The 16,607-nt window shown below is 35.4% G+C and overlaps 1 protein-coding gene across 1 annotated transcript; it reads right to left on the bottom strand.

Moving 5' to 3' along the window:
* Positions 1 to 6,854: 6,854 nt before the first annotated feature.
* Positions 6,855 to 7,630, bottom strand: LOC139874642 (uncharacterized). Its single transcript, XM_071862043.1, has 2 exons — positions 7,209 to 7,630; positions 6,855 to 7,122 (listed from the first exon to the last, which is right to left on the bottom strand). Exons 1-2 carry the CDS (start codon positions 7,628 to 7,630, stop codon positions 6,855 to 6,857), a joined length of 690 nt encoding a protein of 229 aa, XP_071718144.1.
* Between the last annotated feature and the right edge of the window lie 8,977 nt (positions 7,631 to 16,607).

Genomic DNA, 16,607 nt, shown 5'->3' with positions numbered 1-16,607 from the left:
ATCGTCTCACCAAATCTGCACATTTCTTGCCTATAAAAGAAACAGATAGAATGGAGAAACTATTACGATTATACATAAAGGAAATTGTTTCAAGGCATGGAATACCTATTTCCATTATATCCGATCGTGATAGTAGATTTACATCAAAGTTCTGGCAATCACTACAGGAGGCCCTGGGAACTCGTTTGGATATGAGCACCGCATATCATCCGCAAACTGACGGGCAGAGCGAAAGAACAATTCAGACTCTTGAAGACATGCTCAAGGCATGTGTGATCGATTTTGGAAACGGATGGGATAAATATCTACCATTAGCAGAATTCTCGTATAATAATAGTTATCATGCGAGCATTAAAGCTGCACCATTCGAAGCACTGTATGGAAGGAAGTGTAGATCCCCTATCTGTTGGAATGAAGTAGGAGATCGACATTTAACTGGTCCCGAGATCATACACGAAACTACTGAGAAGATAGTACAAATCAAGAAGAGATTGAAAACAGCCCGTAGTCGCCAAAAGAGCTACGCCGATGTCTGAAGGAAACCATTTGAGTTTCAGATCGGTGACATGGTTATGCTAAAGGTATCACCTTGGAAAGGTGTAATATGTTTCGGCAAAAGGGGTAAACTGAACCCAAGGTATGTAGGCCCGTTCAAGATCATCGAACGCATTGGACCGGTAGCTTATCGACTCGAGTTACCACAACAACTCGCCGGAATACATAATACGTTTCACGTCTCAAACCTTAAGAAGTGTCTTGCAAAGGAAGACCTCACCATTCCTCTTGAAGAAATCCAAGTCGACGAGAAACTACAATTCATAGAAGAACCAGTCGAAATCATGGACCGTGAAGTTAAACAGCTCAAGCAGAGCAACATACCAATCGTTAAGGTTCGTTGGAATTCTCGAAGGGGTCCCGAGTTTACTTGGGAACGAGAGGATCATATGAAACAAAAGTACCCACATTTGTTTCCCGAGAACGCAAAATAGGTACAACTTTAAAATTTCGGGACGAAATTTATTTAACGGGTAGGTACTGTAACGACCCGGATTTTTCCGATCATTTCATACATATAAGATTAATATTTACATAAATTAAACCTTTCCAACATAATAAGTAATCCAAATTGTTAAGACTTGTGTTTTTGAAAAGAGTTTTACACAACGTTTGACCGTCCAATTTGACCGATGATATCACGAACTATATAACATACGATAATTATACGATTGTGTACATATACGTATTTATACATATTTAACATGATCTAAGGATGGTTTAATATATCATTGTGTACTAATAACAATGAGTTATAAGTATACTTTGAGACTACTAACTTAAGTTTTCAAAACGATAACTATATGTAACGTTCTTTGACATATATACCTATAACTTATAATGCTTATACAATTATCATATAAATATGTATTTAATCACTTTTAAAGGGCTTATATACATAAAACAATATAAGTATATTTACAAAAGATAGCTATATTTGAATTCTCGTTCCGTTTCCTCAAGATTTCTACACGTATACCTAGGGTATATGTAACCATATTGTACGCAACTTCTAGATGTATATACTATTGGTATATACACATCAATTATTATCCTTAGCAGCCTTAAATGATTAAGGAACATGTGGAACCAACCATTTGTCAAGTAGCATGAATTGTTTAGCAAGAAAATAAAATTAGGAATCTTTTCTTTCTTTATAAACTAAAAACTTTTTTATGCATGAACACCATTTCTTCATTCCATTTTCTCATACTTACACTCCCATTTCTCTCTCAAAACACTCCTAACTTCATACTTGATCATCTCCAAGCATTTTCCCCATCATTTAGCTTCAATTACAAGCTGTAATCATCATAAAAACAACATAGAATCAAGAAGTTGCAATATTACTTCCAATCTTTCAATCCAACTTCACCATTCTTTAGGATCAAGAGTTATACTTCCTTTCCAGTAGCTTTATCCAAGTAACTTGAGGTAGTAATCTTATTCATAATCTTATTCGATTCATATTCATATAGCTATTTTATTTTGAGTTACAAATTATAACAACAAGAACATAGTTTGAATGATTTCAAACTTGTTCACAAACTAAATAGATCCTTCTAACTTGACTTTTAAAACACTTCAAGACCTGTAATATATCATAATGATATGCTAACTTAACAAGATACAACTTGATTTTACAAAGAACACCTTAAAACTGAATTTACGTCGTCGGAGTGCAACCGGGGGCTGTTTTGGGTTGGATAATTAAAAACCATCTTAAACTTTGAATTGGAAGTTTATATTCTAGAAAAATGATATTTCTTATGAATATGTTAATATATAAAAATCTAATGGTGTAACTCAAAGTGTAAGTATTTTTGTAAAAATAATCATCTAGATGTTGTTTTTACAACGGAAATGATCACTTTCATAAGATTCACCAAAGTTTGACCTATAACCTGTGATTTCGAATGCAAACTAAGGTATTTACAGTTCATATTCATAAATAATGACTCGATCCAAGGAAGTGGCAAGTTGAACCATCAAAAACGGAGTTATATTGAAGAAACTACGGCTAAAACAAAATTGGGTATCCAAAGCTAGTTTAGCTACGAAATTAATTTGAGTAAAACTAAACTAATCATATCTTTGCTAATTAATATGATATTTTATATATATTTACTTATGATTTGATTTTATATATTTCAGGACCACCCGTAAACAACACGAGAGGATTAATTATAAGACCTCATGATTGTACGCAACACGTCATTTGACAACACGGTACTTTATGTACGCAACACGTCATTTGACAACACGGTACCATGGGTCGAGATTAATTTCGATCAATACGAATACGATGGGGTCTTTATTTATTTTATTGAACAACTAATTGTGGACTACTAACATCGGACTGCTAACTACGGAATATTAGATATTAAAAGTATTATAAGTATACATGTAACGATTATTTGAAAAGAAAATATGTTGATATATTATATATGGTTAGGTTCGTGATATCTATCGGAAACCAGGTCGTGTTATATATCTTCAAGGCAAAAGTGAGTATATAGTCCCACTTTTAAACTCTAAATATTTCGGGATGAGAATACATGCATTTTATGATTTACGTTATGGACACAAGTGATTAAAAATATATATATTCTACGTTGAGTTGTACCACTGGCATATTTCCCTGTAACTTGGTAACTACTATTTACATGAGGTATTGTAAACGCGAATACTGTTGATAGATCTATCGGGCCTGACAACCCCAACCGGACTGGACGACCAGTATTCAACGGTTGCACAGTACTTCGTTTCGGTGACTACACTTGGTACGGTGTAGTGAGATTTCATAATAAAGGGAATATGCGACGTTGATTAAATGTTAAGTATGGTTATCAAGTACTCAACCACTTAGAATATTTTTATTAAAACGTTTATGTATATTAAATCTTGTGGTCTATATTTATAACGCTGCTAGCATTAAACCTATATCTTACCAACTTTATGTTGACGTTTTAAGCATGTTTATTCTCAGGTGATAATTAAAAGCTTCCGCTGCATTATGCCGAATTTAAGCAAGATTTGAAGTATGCATGTAACACCCTAGGCAAATCCCACATCGCCCACAGACATGAGTGATCATGGGATTATAAGGTAATACTCACGCTTAAATGACACAACGCGTTTTGGGACCACGGGCAGAGCAGATGTGTGAGTACGCTGCAGTTAAGCGTGCTCGGGCGAGAGCACTACCAGGATGGGTGACCTCCTGGGAAAGTGTTCCTCGTGTGTGGTCGCCAAGAAAAAGCCGTGCGCCTGCGGGCAAAGCGGACAATATTGTAGTCATGTTAAGCTGGGGTGTTACAGAATGGTATCAGAGCCACTCATGTGCCGTTGGGGGTGATGGGGCAAACCTCATCGAGGACGATGAGTCCCTGAGGGGGGGTGAATGTAACACCCTAGGCAAATCCCACATCGCCCACAGACATGAGTGATCATGAGATTATAAGGTAATACTCACGCTTAAATGACACAACGCGTTTTGGGACCACGGGCAGAGCAGATGTGTGAGTACGCTGCAGTTAAGCGTGCTCGGGCGAGAGCACTACCAGGATGGGTGACCTCCTGGGAAAGTGTTCCTCGTGTGTGGTCGCCAAGAAAAAGCCGTGCGCCTGCGGGCAAAGCGGACAATATTGTGGTCATGTTAAGCTGGGGTGTTACAATGCATATTTGTGTCAAAAATAAAACTGCATACCGAAAGATTTGTAATGTGAAATATGTTGGAAATCGTATTGTTATTATCAAATGTAAAGTTTGTAAGACTAAGATTATCGCTAAACGATAATCATTATTATGTTGTTTAAGCCTTTGGTTATAATAAAGGTTATGGTTTGTATCATAAAAACGTATGCAGATTTTGAAAAATGTCACATAAAGAGGTCAATACCTCGCAATGACACCAATAAGTACGTAACATTTATAATCGATATGAACGGGACGCTTCATGTTTACTACTTAATTATTAATCCATTATCCCATGTATATGAGTTGCAAACGACCACTTCAAAGTGAGGGTGGCCGTGTCTAAGTTATACGAGTGGTATCGATTTTACATTTGGTTGACCCTGCCGTTGTTGTTGACTTAATGCGTTTAATGGAGACTATGTATATGGATCTTAGCTCCTTTAGTAGTAGATATCAGCTGTTTTGTGTATAGGCCATAATGTGACTGTAAGGCCATACACTTTGTTGTATGCTGTTTATGAGGTTGAAACACTCTTTGTGAAGAGTTCCATCCTTTCATTTAATTTCTGTTTTTTCGCAAAAAAAAAAATTTGTACAATAATATGGGAAATTTTGAACTACATAATTCTTTTTAGATAGATGCTTTAATATTATGATGCAAGTTGATTAATGACTACTTATATGTAAAGGCCCTTGTCGTGTCACCTATAAATTGTCATTATGGCATCGACACACCCATAAAGTCTGATTTTGTGATAATTGAACTATGTATCAACTCGATGATATCGTGCTCCTGAACTATGTGTCTTTAAAACAATTTGTATTTCTTATCTATTAAAAGTTTCTTAAAAAGAACCCGCGAAGTCGCGGGTCTTTGACTAGTCTTATTCAAAATATGATGATCGTTGATACTTCCATGGTCGTCTCACTATTTTAGAGGCATGTTCGAAACATAAAAAATAAGCTCTTATCAAAGTTCAATTTATAAAAAGATATGTAGTACTATGGATTTGTCAATAGAATAGAAAAGAAGTTAAAAGTGTGATTGAATTTTCTAATAAATGGATTTTCATGATTCGATTTATGAAAAATTATAAATGAATGTATTATTATATATGATTTTTAAAATTTTGGGCCCTGTAAAACTTGTTCGGCCACACATTTCGCACATGTGCCCGAGACACCTGTGTATACTTCAAATGAATATACTTCGGACAATATGTATACTACTGACTTGATGGTTCAATGTTTGTGTATCGTCCGCTGGTAACTTTTGATTCCATTGACGAACATTGACAGTTTCTTATCATTCCTTCTGATAAAGGAATGCCTTTTTAGTTTTAACCATGTAAACGTAATAGTGAAACTGTGAAATTATATTTTGTCACTAATTGGTAAACTTGTATCATATCGTACTTATGTGAGTGCATACTATGAATTCAATAAAAAACTATTTTTTAAATGACGAACTTTGTCATATTATATTGTAGAATATTCATGAATTTTATTTAAAAGAAAACAAATGAATTTTTGTTTAAAAGTTCTGACGAACGTTAAATTTTTGTTTAAAAGTTATGACGAACGTTAACTATTTTTGTTCAATAAAAACTACCGTCATGAATTTCAAACGAGCTGGGAACAAAACTCGAAATTAAAATTGAGTTAATGCCATTTAGCCATTTAGGTATTGGTCAAATCATCATCAAATATATAATATATTTTATTTTTTATTTTTTAAGTGGTTAAATATAGATATAGATGCTATCTAATTTAATTTCAATATCTATAGTTTCTATTAAAGTCTAAAACCACTTGGTTGAAGACGTTTTTTGTGTTGCCATTTGCCTTTTTGCACTTTTTGAATGAGTAGGACGTGATTCTTTTTTGAGTGGAGTAGTGGTGGCGTTTCTTTGTTGGTGTCACTTTGAGTGGAAAGCTGATGTGACATTTTATTTTTCTTTTTCTGTTTTATTTATTTATTTTAAAAATATTTTTAAATTATAACGGCTATATTACTTAACCCGTTTTATTTTTATTTATTTATTAATTTATTTTTTCAAAAAAGGGCTACTTTTTACCCCTATATATACAACCACTCTTCTCAAATCATAACACACACTTCATCTCTTCTAAATCTCTCAAATCATAAAACACACACTTCGAAATGAGTCCGTTAAATGTTGTTAAAAAGTTCATTACGGAGGTGAATTTGATCGAGAATTGATGAATTTTCACCTGTATGCAACACGAGATTATTACATGGATGTTCGTAAGTGTCCAAATTATATGTCGTTGCTTGAGTTGCTCCAGCGAGACATAATCTATCCCACAAAACAAATATGGTGTTTCAAAAAACCCAACGCTCCTGCCTCGCTACTAGAAGAAGATCACGATTGGTTTGGTGTGATTGGGCGAGCCTTGTTACATAACCAACCAATTACGCTTTACACCGAATGGATTGATGAAAGCTACGCAATTGAGGCAAGTGAAGATGAAGCTGTCCCTGAATCTCAGCCGCGGCAGCAATACGATATCCGCGATTACGAAGATTGATGATTATGTTTGTTGAAGATAGTTGTTAGGAATTTAAGTTATCGTGCTTAGGAAAGTATGTTGTCATTGTTCGAACCTGCCATACCAAAGAATGCATGCCATATCCACAAATCTTGTGAGGCGACTGCCTCAAGCATAACAGAAGGCCCTTTCTGATCACCTCTTGTGTATTGTCCTTGCCAAGCAACAGGACAATTCTTCCACTCCCAATGCATACAATCGATACTACCTAACATACCCGGTAAACCATGTTTTTGTGCATGAAAATTATAAAGTTTAGCAATATCTTCGGCAGTTGGTTTTCGCAAATACTGTCTAGCAAACAAATGAAATACGCATTGACAAAATTTTCAAGACACAACACAGCCGTTTTCTCCCCAATTTTTATATATTCATCAAACAAATCAGGAGTTGTTCCATACGCCATTTGACGTATGGCCGCTGTGCACTTTTGGAGAATTGTCAAACTTTGACGGTCCGTTGCATTGGGCCGTTCTCGGAAATAAATAAAATAGTCAGGAATAACGGCACTATTAAAATTAGATATACCTTCAACAATTCGAAGAAATAACTCACGACTCATTCGAAAACGTGGTTTAAAATATTTGTCGGGAAACACCAGTGACTCCGCAAAATAATCATTGTATAACCTTATAGCCGCATCTTCTCGATCCCTAGCTATATAAACCCGAGATCGAGGGACTCGAGAACTACTTGCCTCTCCATCGACTTCTTCTTGCGTCAGACTATTAACAAAACTAACAATCTTTTCGTCATCCGAATCATCCACAAGAAACTCTAACATTTTGAAAGTTTTATCCATTTGGAACAAATTAAAATTGTAGATTGTATGTAATTTGATAAGAAAATAAGAAGGAAATGGAAGAGTGTGTGTTAAAATGACAAATTCATATAGATATATATAGAAAATGAAAAGTAAAAAAATCAAACAATTTTTTTTTATAAGCAACGGTAAAAATAAGCGAGCCAACCACAAACTGCCACGTGTAAGTGTGTGACGATCGCTCCAAATCCATATGGACGAACACGTCATTCATTGATTTCATTGCGAGGTATTTGACCTCTATATGATACGTTTTGTAAACATTGCATTCTTTTCAAAAGGTACACAATAAATGAATATCAATTTCTAAGGTTTTTAACGTTTGATGATTTCTACATATAGACAATCACCATAAATAATAGTTTACCATAATACATCCGTTGACAATGAAGTCAAAATAAGATACACGGTGATGATTTTGTGAATGCAAAGTTTTCTTGAATAAAGCATGTATGACTCCATGCACATAGCTTGTATCACATATAAGCAAACAACGGAAGACTTCTAGAAATCTGAGAATAAACATGCTTAAAAGTGTCAACACAAAGGTTGGTGAGTTCATAGTTTTAATGTTGCGCATAATCTGTATATAAAGGTGAATCACAAGTTTTCAGTTGTTTCATCCAGAAATGTTTATCAAAATATTCTACGAAATTGAGCACCCTGGTAACTAAACTTAACGTATATATATTTTATACCCTTTGTATAATCATCTTAATAATACACGCAAACAAACGTGTACGCTTGATATTGCTCAATTACATCATATATATCTATCGCAATTGAAAGAATTTGACAAGTTTATAAAACATGTACTTATGGTTAACATGATTACAAAACCAATTTGTGTAATGTTAAAGCAAGCGGAAGCATGAGATAAGTTCATGTTGATATGTAAAACCTTTTGAACAAATTCCATATTAATATCAAGTCTAGGATTAATGCTTACATAAAATAACAAGAGGAAGTAAGAAATGTACCTCCTCAAATGTGTTTGAGGGTTGTAATCCAAGTAACAAAATGATGATAAAGATGATGAATTTAGAGCTTCTAACTTGAAGCCTCAAGCAAGTAATACCCCAAGCTTTTAATACCAAACCTTTGTACTTTGGTTAGGATTTATTAACACTTGATTAGAGCTTGCAAAATCCAAATTTTGAACCCTCTTTGACACCAAAAAGGTCACGGCAGCAGGCAGCTCAAGGAGCTGAATATTGTGCAGTTTTTTTTTGATCTTTTGGTGTGTTTTGCATGTCTTACTTGAGTCAAGGTCTTGGGTGACTACTTAAGCATGTTCCTAAGGAGTTGTGCTATTTTTAAAAGTGATAAAACAAAGCATGGGATGCTCTCTTGGAGACCCCAAAATCTGCACACTATTAAATATATAACAAGGTTTATATTTTATAAAACTTGATATAAAATACCTTTGAATTAATTTAGAACTTGTTATATAAAGTATGCATTTGTTAAATCACTTATTTTATAAACCAATTTTATAAAATATAACACAACATAATTATTTAAACCTATAAATAATTAAATACAAATTATCCAAATAATTTGTTTCAAGTAATAACATTCCAGAAAACCGATTTTCTAAAGTTCAAGTGTCGCGTATTTATTTAACGATCCATTCGCTAAGATAAATACATATAAGGTGTTGGTAAGCTTGTTATTGGGTATGACCCGACTTGGATCATAACACATTAGCCACATTAATTTAATATGTCTCTCGGGCATACGAAAAAACCTTCAATCTCCCACTTGCACGAGAAACATAAGAAATCAATGCAAGTGATGGATACAGCCTAACACACCGTCCATCACCCCTAATATGTTATGACTTTGTGCCATTCAATAACATCATCCTTTTCGAGCTCCCTACTCGAACTGATATATGTAGGTGAATCTTTCATTATTTCCTTTCATCCTAGATGTCATGTCAAATCCAAGAGATATAGAGTGACCACTCTCTTATAGACTTAACTTTATCAGGCCTTAGACATCTGACTCTCAACGAATAAGAGGGACAAATTCCATCTTGACTACATACGTCCTAGATATACACTTTGTAATATACCTGAGTTCTTCCTTATGTACTACCATGTTTCAGAATAGCGAAGGAAAGAATCAAGGCACAGTACTTGGTGAATATCCGAACCCAATATGTATCTCAGGTCAGAGGATACAATGATATTCGTCTTTACTCAAGATTACATGTGATCAACCACATAGGCTCTATACAGTAATTCTTGAGAGCGGGTCTTCCAATATTTGTTTCCCACAAATATCTATGAACCTTGGTTGCAACCTTGCCCTACATTCAACCTATGAATGTATACCAATCCTAGTTCATAATAGTCTAAACCTCACACTTGTTCCCACAAATGTGATCGACTACGGAAATTTAGAATAATTGCTTATTCATGGATGAAATATGCAAAATAGGAACATAACTCAAAATTAATAAATTAATACCATAATTATATTAATGAGTTTGAACAAATTTCGTCCCGTTACAATACATAAAACAGATCATAACCAATCACTAGAATATCGAAGCCCTAATGTACTAACATGCCCTTGATGTTTTGCACCATCTAAGAGCTTCGTGAGTGGGTCCGCTATATTTAGATCTGTGTGAACTTTGCGAATACATATCTTTCCTTTTTCAACTTCATCCCTTATGTAGTTGAATCTTCGCTCAATGTGACGGGTCTTTTGGTGAGCACGGGGTTCCTTGATTTGAGCAATCGCACCCTCGTTGTCACAAAAGATCTCAAGAGGGTCCTGAATGGAAGGGACCACTCCTAAGTCGTCGATGAATTTCTTCATCCATGCAGCTTCCTGAGCTGCCAGTGAGGCGGCAATGTACTCCGACTCTGTAGTGGATAACGCAACAACCTCCTGTTTCGAACTCTTCCAAGAGACCGCACCACCATTTAACATGAAGACATAACCGGATTGTGATCGAGAGTCATCTCGATCAGTTTGGAAACTCGCATCCACGTAACCTTTTACAGCGAGTTCCTCCTCACCAGACCCATATATTAGAAACATATCCTTAGTCCTCCTAAGGTATTTCAATATGCTTTTAACAGCAATCCAATGACTATTTCCTGGGTTATTCTGGTATCTACTTGTCAAGCTTAGAGCGCATGACACATCCGGTCTAGTACATATCATTGCATACATGATAGACCCAATAGCAGATGCGTATGGGACTTTCTTCATTCTCTCTTGTTCATCTTTCGTGGTAGGACACTGAGATGAACTGAGAACGGTTCCCTTTTGAATAGGTACCAAACCTCTCTTAGAGTTTTCCATCTTGAACCTTTTCAAGATTTTATCAATGTATGTACTTTGACTTAACCCTATCAATCTCTTGGATCTATTCCTATAGATCCCTATCCCCAATATGTATTGTGCATCTCCAAGATCCTTAATGGAGAAGCAACTCTTTAGCCAAGTTTTGACTCCTTGCATTGTGGTAATATCATTCCCAAATAATAATATATCATCCACATATAGTACAAGGAACATTATAGTGCTCCCACTAGCTTTCTTATATACACAAGCTTCATCACCATTTTTAATGAAGCCAAATTTCTCGGCTTCCTCATTAAAACGATGATTCCACATTCTAGATGCTTGTTTCAATCCGTAGATTGACTTCTTTAACTTGCATACCCTTTTAGGATATTTTGGATCAACAAAACCTTCAGGCTGGACCATATAGACATCTTCCATAAGATATCCATTTAGGAAAGCGGTTTTGACATCCATTTGCCATATTTCATAGTCGTAGTGAGCAGCAATGGCAAATAATATCCTAATAGACTTTAGCATTGCCACTGGCGAGAAAGTTTCATCATAATCAACCCCTTGAGTTTGAGTGAAACCTTTTGCTACAAGTCTAGCTTTATATGTATCCAAGTTTCCATGTATGTCGGTTTTCTTCTTGAAAAGCCATTTGCAATCAACTAGCTTAGAGCTAGGAGGTTGCTCAACAAGTTCCCACACTTGGTTTTCATACATGGATTGCATCTCGGCGTTCATGGCATCCTGCCATTTATCTTTATCAACCCTTGATAAAGCATCTTCGTAGTTTGTCGGTTCATCCAAATCAACCGTATAGCAACCATCCACGAGAAACCCATATCTCTCGGGAGGATTACTAATCCTACTAGATCTTCGAACGTCTTGTGTACCCTGATCATCCACTTGATCATTTTCAACATCCTCATGTTGAGTACTAGTGCCAACCAATTGTGTATCATCGGCTTGATCTTGTACCTCTACAAGATCTATCTTCCTTTCACCATCACCTTCCATAAGGAACTTGGTTTCTAGGAATTCCGCTTTCCGAGCAACAAATACGGTTTGCTCGGATGGATCATAGAAGTAATATCCCATGTCATTTTTGGGATATCCTATGAAGATACACTTTGTGGATCGAGCATGTAGCTTATTAGCTACATAACGCTTAGGATAAGCTTCACATCCCCATACTCTTAAGTATGATAGAGAAGGAGGTTTTCCAAACCACATCTCGTGAGGAGTTCGTTCCACTTTCTTGGTTGGGGCCATATTTAAAATACGAGCCGCGGAGCTTAGACAATAACCCCAAAATGATAGAGGCAACGAGCTTCTTGCCATCATAGATCGAACCATATCCATTAGGGTTCGGTTCCTCCTTTCGGAAACTCCATTAAGTTGGGGTGTTCCGGGTGGAGTAAGTTGTGAGATAATCCCACAACTCCTAAGATGATCTTGGAAGGCATCGCTTAGGTATTCACCTCCTCTATCGGTACGAAGTACCTTAATTGTCCTATTGAGTTGATTTTGTACTTCGTTTTGATATTCTTTGAATGCTTCAAACGTTTCGTCCTTATGTCTTAATAAGTAGACATATCCGAAACGACTAAAGTCATCAATGAAAGTAACAAAGTATCTTTCACCATTCCTAGTCATGGGTTTAAAGGGTCCACATACATCCGAATGTATTAATCCCAATAAATCTTTAGCCCTTTCATAGGTCCCTTTGAAAGGTGCTTTAGTCATCTTGCCTTGTAAACAAGATTCACATACTTCAAACGAATCCATTTCATTTGATTTCAAAAGTCCATTCTTTTGAAGTGTATGTATTCGGTTCTTGTTTATGTGACCAAGGCGACAATGCCATAAGTAGGAATCACTCAAATCCCTTTTGAGTTTCTTGGTGCTTGTATGGTACATTGAGCTAGTAGATGATGTGTCATCATGAACCAATTCATAAATTCCATTTGAAGGTGAAGCCTTGAAATAGAATACATTATCTAAATAAATATGGATATCATCATTAACAAAATTAAGATAAAAACCACATTGTTTCAAACGGGAAATGGAAATAATGTTTCGACATAAATCGGGTGCATACAAAACATCTTTCAAAATAAGTTCCAAACCACTTGGAAGCTTTAACACAAAGTCTCCTTGAGCCTTCACTTGCACTTTGGCTCCATTACCCATGTAGAGACTTGATGTTCCCGTTTGCTTGCTACTTCTTTTGAACCCCTGCAATGAATTGCAAATGTGAGTTCCACATCCAGTGTCTAATACCCATGTATTAGAAGAAGTAATATTAAGCTCAATATATACCATATATATATTACCTGAGGTTTGCCCTGCATCCCTCTTGTCCTTCAATTCCTTAAGATAGACCGGGCAATTTCGCTTCCAGTGACCCATTTCACCGCAACCGAAACACGGGTCTTCTTTGGGGTTTGCCTTCTCGGCTACCTTTTGCTTCTTAGCCTTGTTCTTGGTTGGGGTAACCATCTTCCCCTTCCCTTTGCCTTGATGGGCGGGTCCTTTCCTCTTAGCCACCTTTGGCTTAGAGGTGTTACCTTTGGATCCACCTTGATCGATTGCTAACACGGGTAAAGCCCTTTTACCCATGCTAGTTTCCGCCGTTCTAAGCATACCGTGAAGCTCACCTATGCTCTTATCCATCCCATTCATATTGTAATTAATTACAAATTGATCAAACCTTTTTGATAGGGAGTTAAGGATAAGATCGGTGGCTAACTCATTTGATATGTTTAGGTTAAGTCGGTTAGCACGATCGATAAGGCTTTTCATCTTGAGTACATAAGATGAAACCGATTGGGTATCGTCCATACGACAAGCATGTAGCGCCCGAACCGTTTCGAAGCGCTCGACACGCGCTTGTTGGAGGAACATCTCCTTCAATTGCGTTATCATGTCGTATGCACTATGGTGCTCGAAATCCTTTTGGAGTTCGGGTATCATAGTCCCAAGCATTAAGCATGAGACTTGAAGGGAGTCGTGGCAATACTTATCGTAAGAGGCCATTGCCTCCACATCATTCTCATCCGGTTGATCGGGAATGGGATCCTCAAGCACATACATTTTATCCTCTTGTTTGAGGACAATCCGAAGATTGCGGAACCAATCCATAAAGTTTGTATGGTTGAGTTTGTCTTTCTCTAAGAGAGACCTTAATGATAGGTGGTTTAGGTTAAGTGGTGCGTTTGGAATGTTGTTGTTGATATTGGCGGCCATCTACAAAATTTAACAAAGTTCATTTAAGTATCGATTTTAAATTTAATAAACAATACCCTTTTATATTTTAATTGACTTATTAAATATTAGAATCCAACGGTAAACCAAATTTCGGTTAGGTGACCTTTATCCCGTCATTTGATTTAGCTAGGTAGTCATTTTATGACAATTGCAATCCTTTTGCAACTTCTAAGTTATGGGATCATGCAATCCTTTTGCATGGCATATTTATCCCATCAACGCCTATTTGTTCATCATGCTTCGGTGACCCTAAGTTCATGATTCCCAAATCAAGTCGTCCTACTTGTATAGACTTGTAAATTTAACATACAAGCGGTTAGGTGACCTTTATCCCACAAGCATGCGAAATTTACCTTAATCATATTAGTTTGCTCATAACGGTTAGGTGACCTTTATCCCATCATGAGTTCCCTAATACTTTTAAGTGTCACACAATAGGATGGCGTTTAACTTGTTTGCCTAGTTAATAAGGGATTTTAAGTTTTCATTAATTCTAGTTTGAGAAAACTTTTGCACCATACACCAACATGCATTTAGTGTATGGTTTATTTGAAAATCCATTTTCATGTTTTGTAATTAAACCAATTACTTGATATAAACCATTTTATATGTGTTTTAATAACCATTTATTAAAATCCATTTGGTGTTGTTAATAACCATTTATTAATGTCCTTTTAACATTTTAATTTAACCAATTAAATTGTAGTTTGTTCATTGCATATTGTTATTTATGTCTAATTTAACCAATTAAATTACCATTTTACAAGTTGTTAATTTGTGATATAATTGTAGCAACCAAACATACAAACCATAATCAACCAAATAAACAACCATGCATGCAAAATAATATGTTCACAATCAAGCCAATTTGGTAGACATTTGTTTAGCCGAAAACAAATGCTACCGGTTAAGGGTTATAACATAAAGTAGGAGATTTTAATCTCCCACTTAATCTTGCATCCAAATGCTTCTTCTTGTGTTCTTCAAGTCTTCATCATCTTCATCATTTTACAAAATATATCCTAATACATTTTGTCTAGAAAATGAAATTACAACTTAATCTATTTTACATACCAAATATAAAATAAATTACATAACCAAAATAATAATATTACAAACCAAATGAATGAATTAATATTACATACCAAATGAATGAATTAATTCAACCAAACATGCAACCATTCAAACATAAGGTCAAGGCTTGATTGTGAACTATAATAAACAACAAAACATGACCAAGTTTGAAGCTCCAAACCCATTTGGAAGCCCCAAAATTTCGGCCAACATTACCAACCCTCCCAAACCCGAAAATATTTGTATTCCATTTTCATGCATGTACTTGGAATGCAAATATAGTGGGTTTAAAGAAAATATACGAAGCATAATCCATAGACCTCGGCTCTAGATACCATTGAAAGAATTTGACAAGTTTATAAAACATGTACTTATGGTTAACATGATTACAAAACCAATTTGTGTAATGTTAAAGCAAGCGGAAGCATGAGATAAGTTCATGTTGATATGTAAAACCTTTTGAACAAATTCCATATTAATATCAAGTCTAGGATTAATGCTTACATAAAATAACAAGAGGAAGTAAGAAATGTACCTCCTCAAATGTGTTTGAGGGTTGTAATCCAAGTAACAAAATGATGATAAAGATGATGAATTTAGAGCTTCTAACTTGAAGCCTCAAGCAAGTAATACCCCAAGCTTTTAATACCAAACCTTTGTACTTTGGTTAGGATTTATTAACACTTGATTAGAGCTTGCAAAATCCAAATTTTGAACCCTCTTTGACACCAAAAAGGTCACGGCAGCAGGCAGCTCAAGGAGCTGAATATTGTGCAGTTTTTTTTTGATCTTTTGGTGTGTTTTGCATGTCTTACTTGAGTCAAGGTCTTGGGTGACTACTTAAGCATGTTCCTAAGGAGTTGTGCTATTTTTAAAAGTGATAAAACAAAGCATGGGATGCTCTCTTGGAGACCCCAAAATCTGCACACTATTAAATATATAACAAGGTTTATATTTTATAAAACTTGATATAAAATACCTTTGAATTAATTTAGAACTTGTTATATAAAGTATGCATTTGTTAAATCACTTATTTTATAAACCAATTTTATAAAATATAACACAACATAATTATTTAAACCTATAAATAATTAAATACAAATTATCCAAATAATTTGTTTCAAGTAATAACATTCCAGAAAACCGATTTTCTAAAGTTCAAGTGTCGCGTATTTATTTAACGATCCATTCGCTAAGATAAATACATATAAGGTGTTGGTAAGCTTGTTATTGGGTATGACCCGACTTGGATCATAACACATTAGCCACATTAATTTAATATGTCTCTCGGGCA

The sequence above is a fragment of the Rutidosis leptorrhynchoides genome, chromosome 11, assembly GCF_046630445.1.
Source record: "Rutidosis leptorrhynchoides isolate AG116_Rl617_1_P2 chromosome 11, CSIRO_AGI_Rlap_v1, whole genome shotgun sequence".
NCBI lineage: Eukaryota > Viridiplantae > Streptophyta > Magnoliopsida > Asterales > Asteraceae > Rutidosis > Rutidosis leptorrhynchoides.
The sequence above is the reverse complement of the archived record's forward strand: the minus strand, read 5'-3'. Positions and strand labels throughout refer to the sequence as shown.

Coding starts and splice junctions, on each gene's coding strand:
- LOC139874642 (XM_071862043.1), bottom strand. CDS start 7,630: ATGGATAAAACTTTCAAAATGTTAGAGTTTCTTGTGGATGATTCGGAT. Junction 7,123..7,208: donor TATGGAACAACTCCTGATTT/GTTTGATGAATA, acceptor TTTGTTTGCTAG/ACAGTATTTGCGAAAACCAA.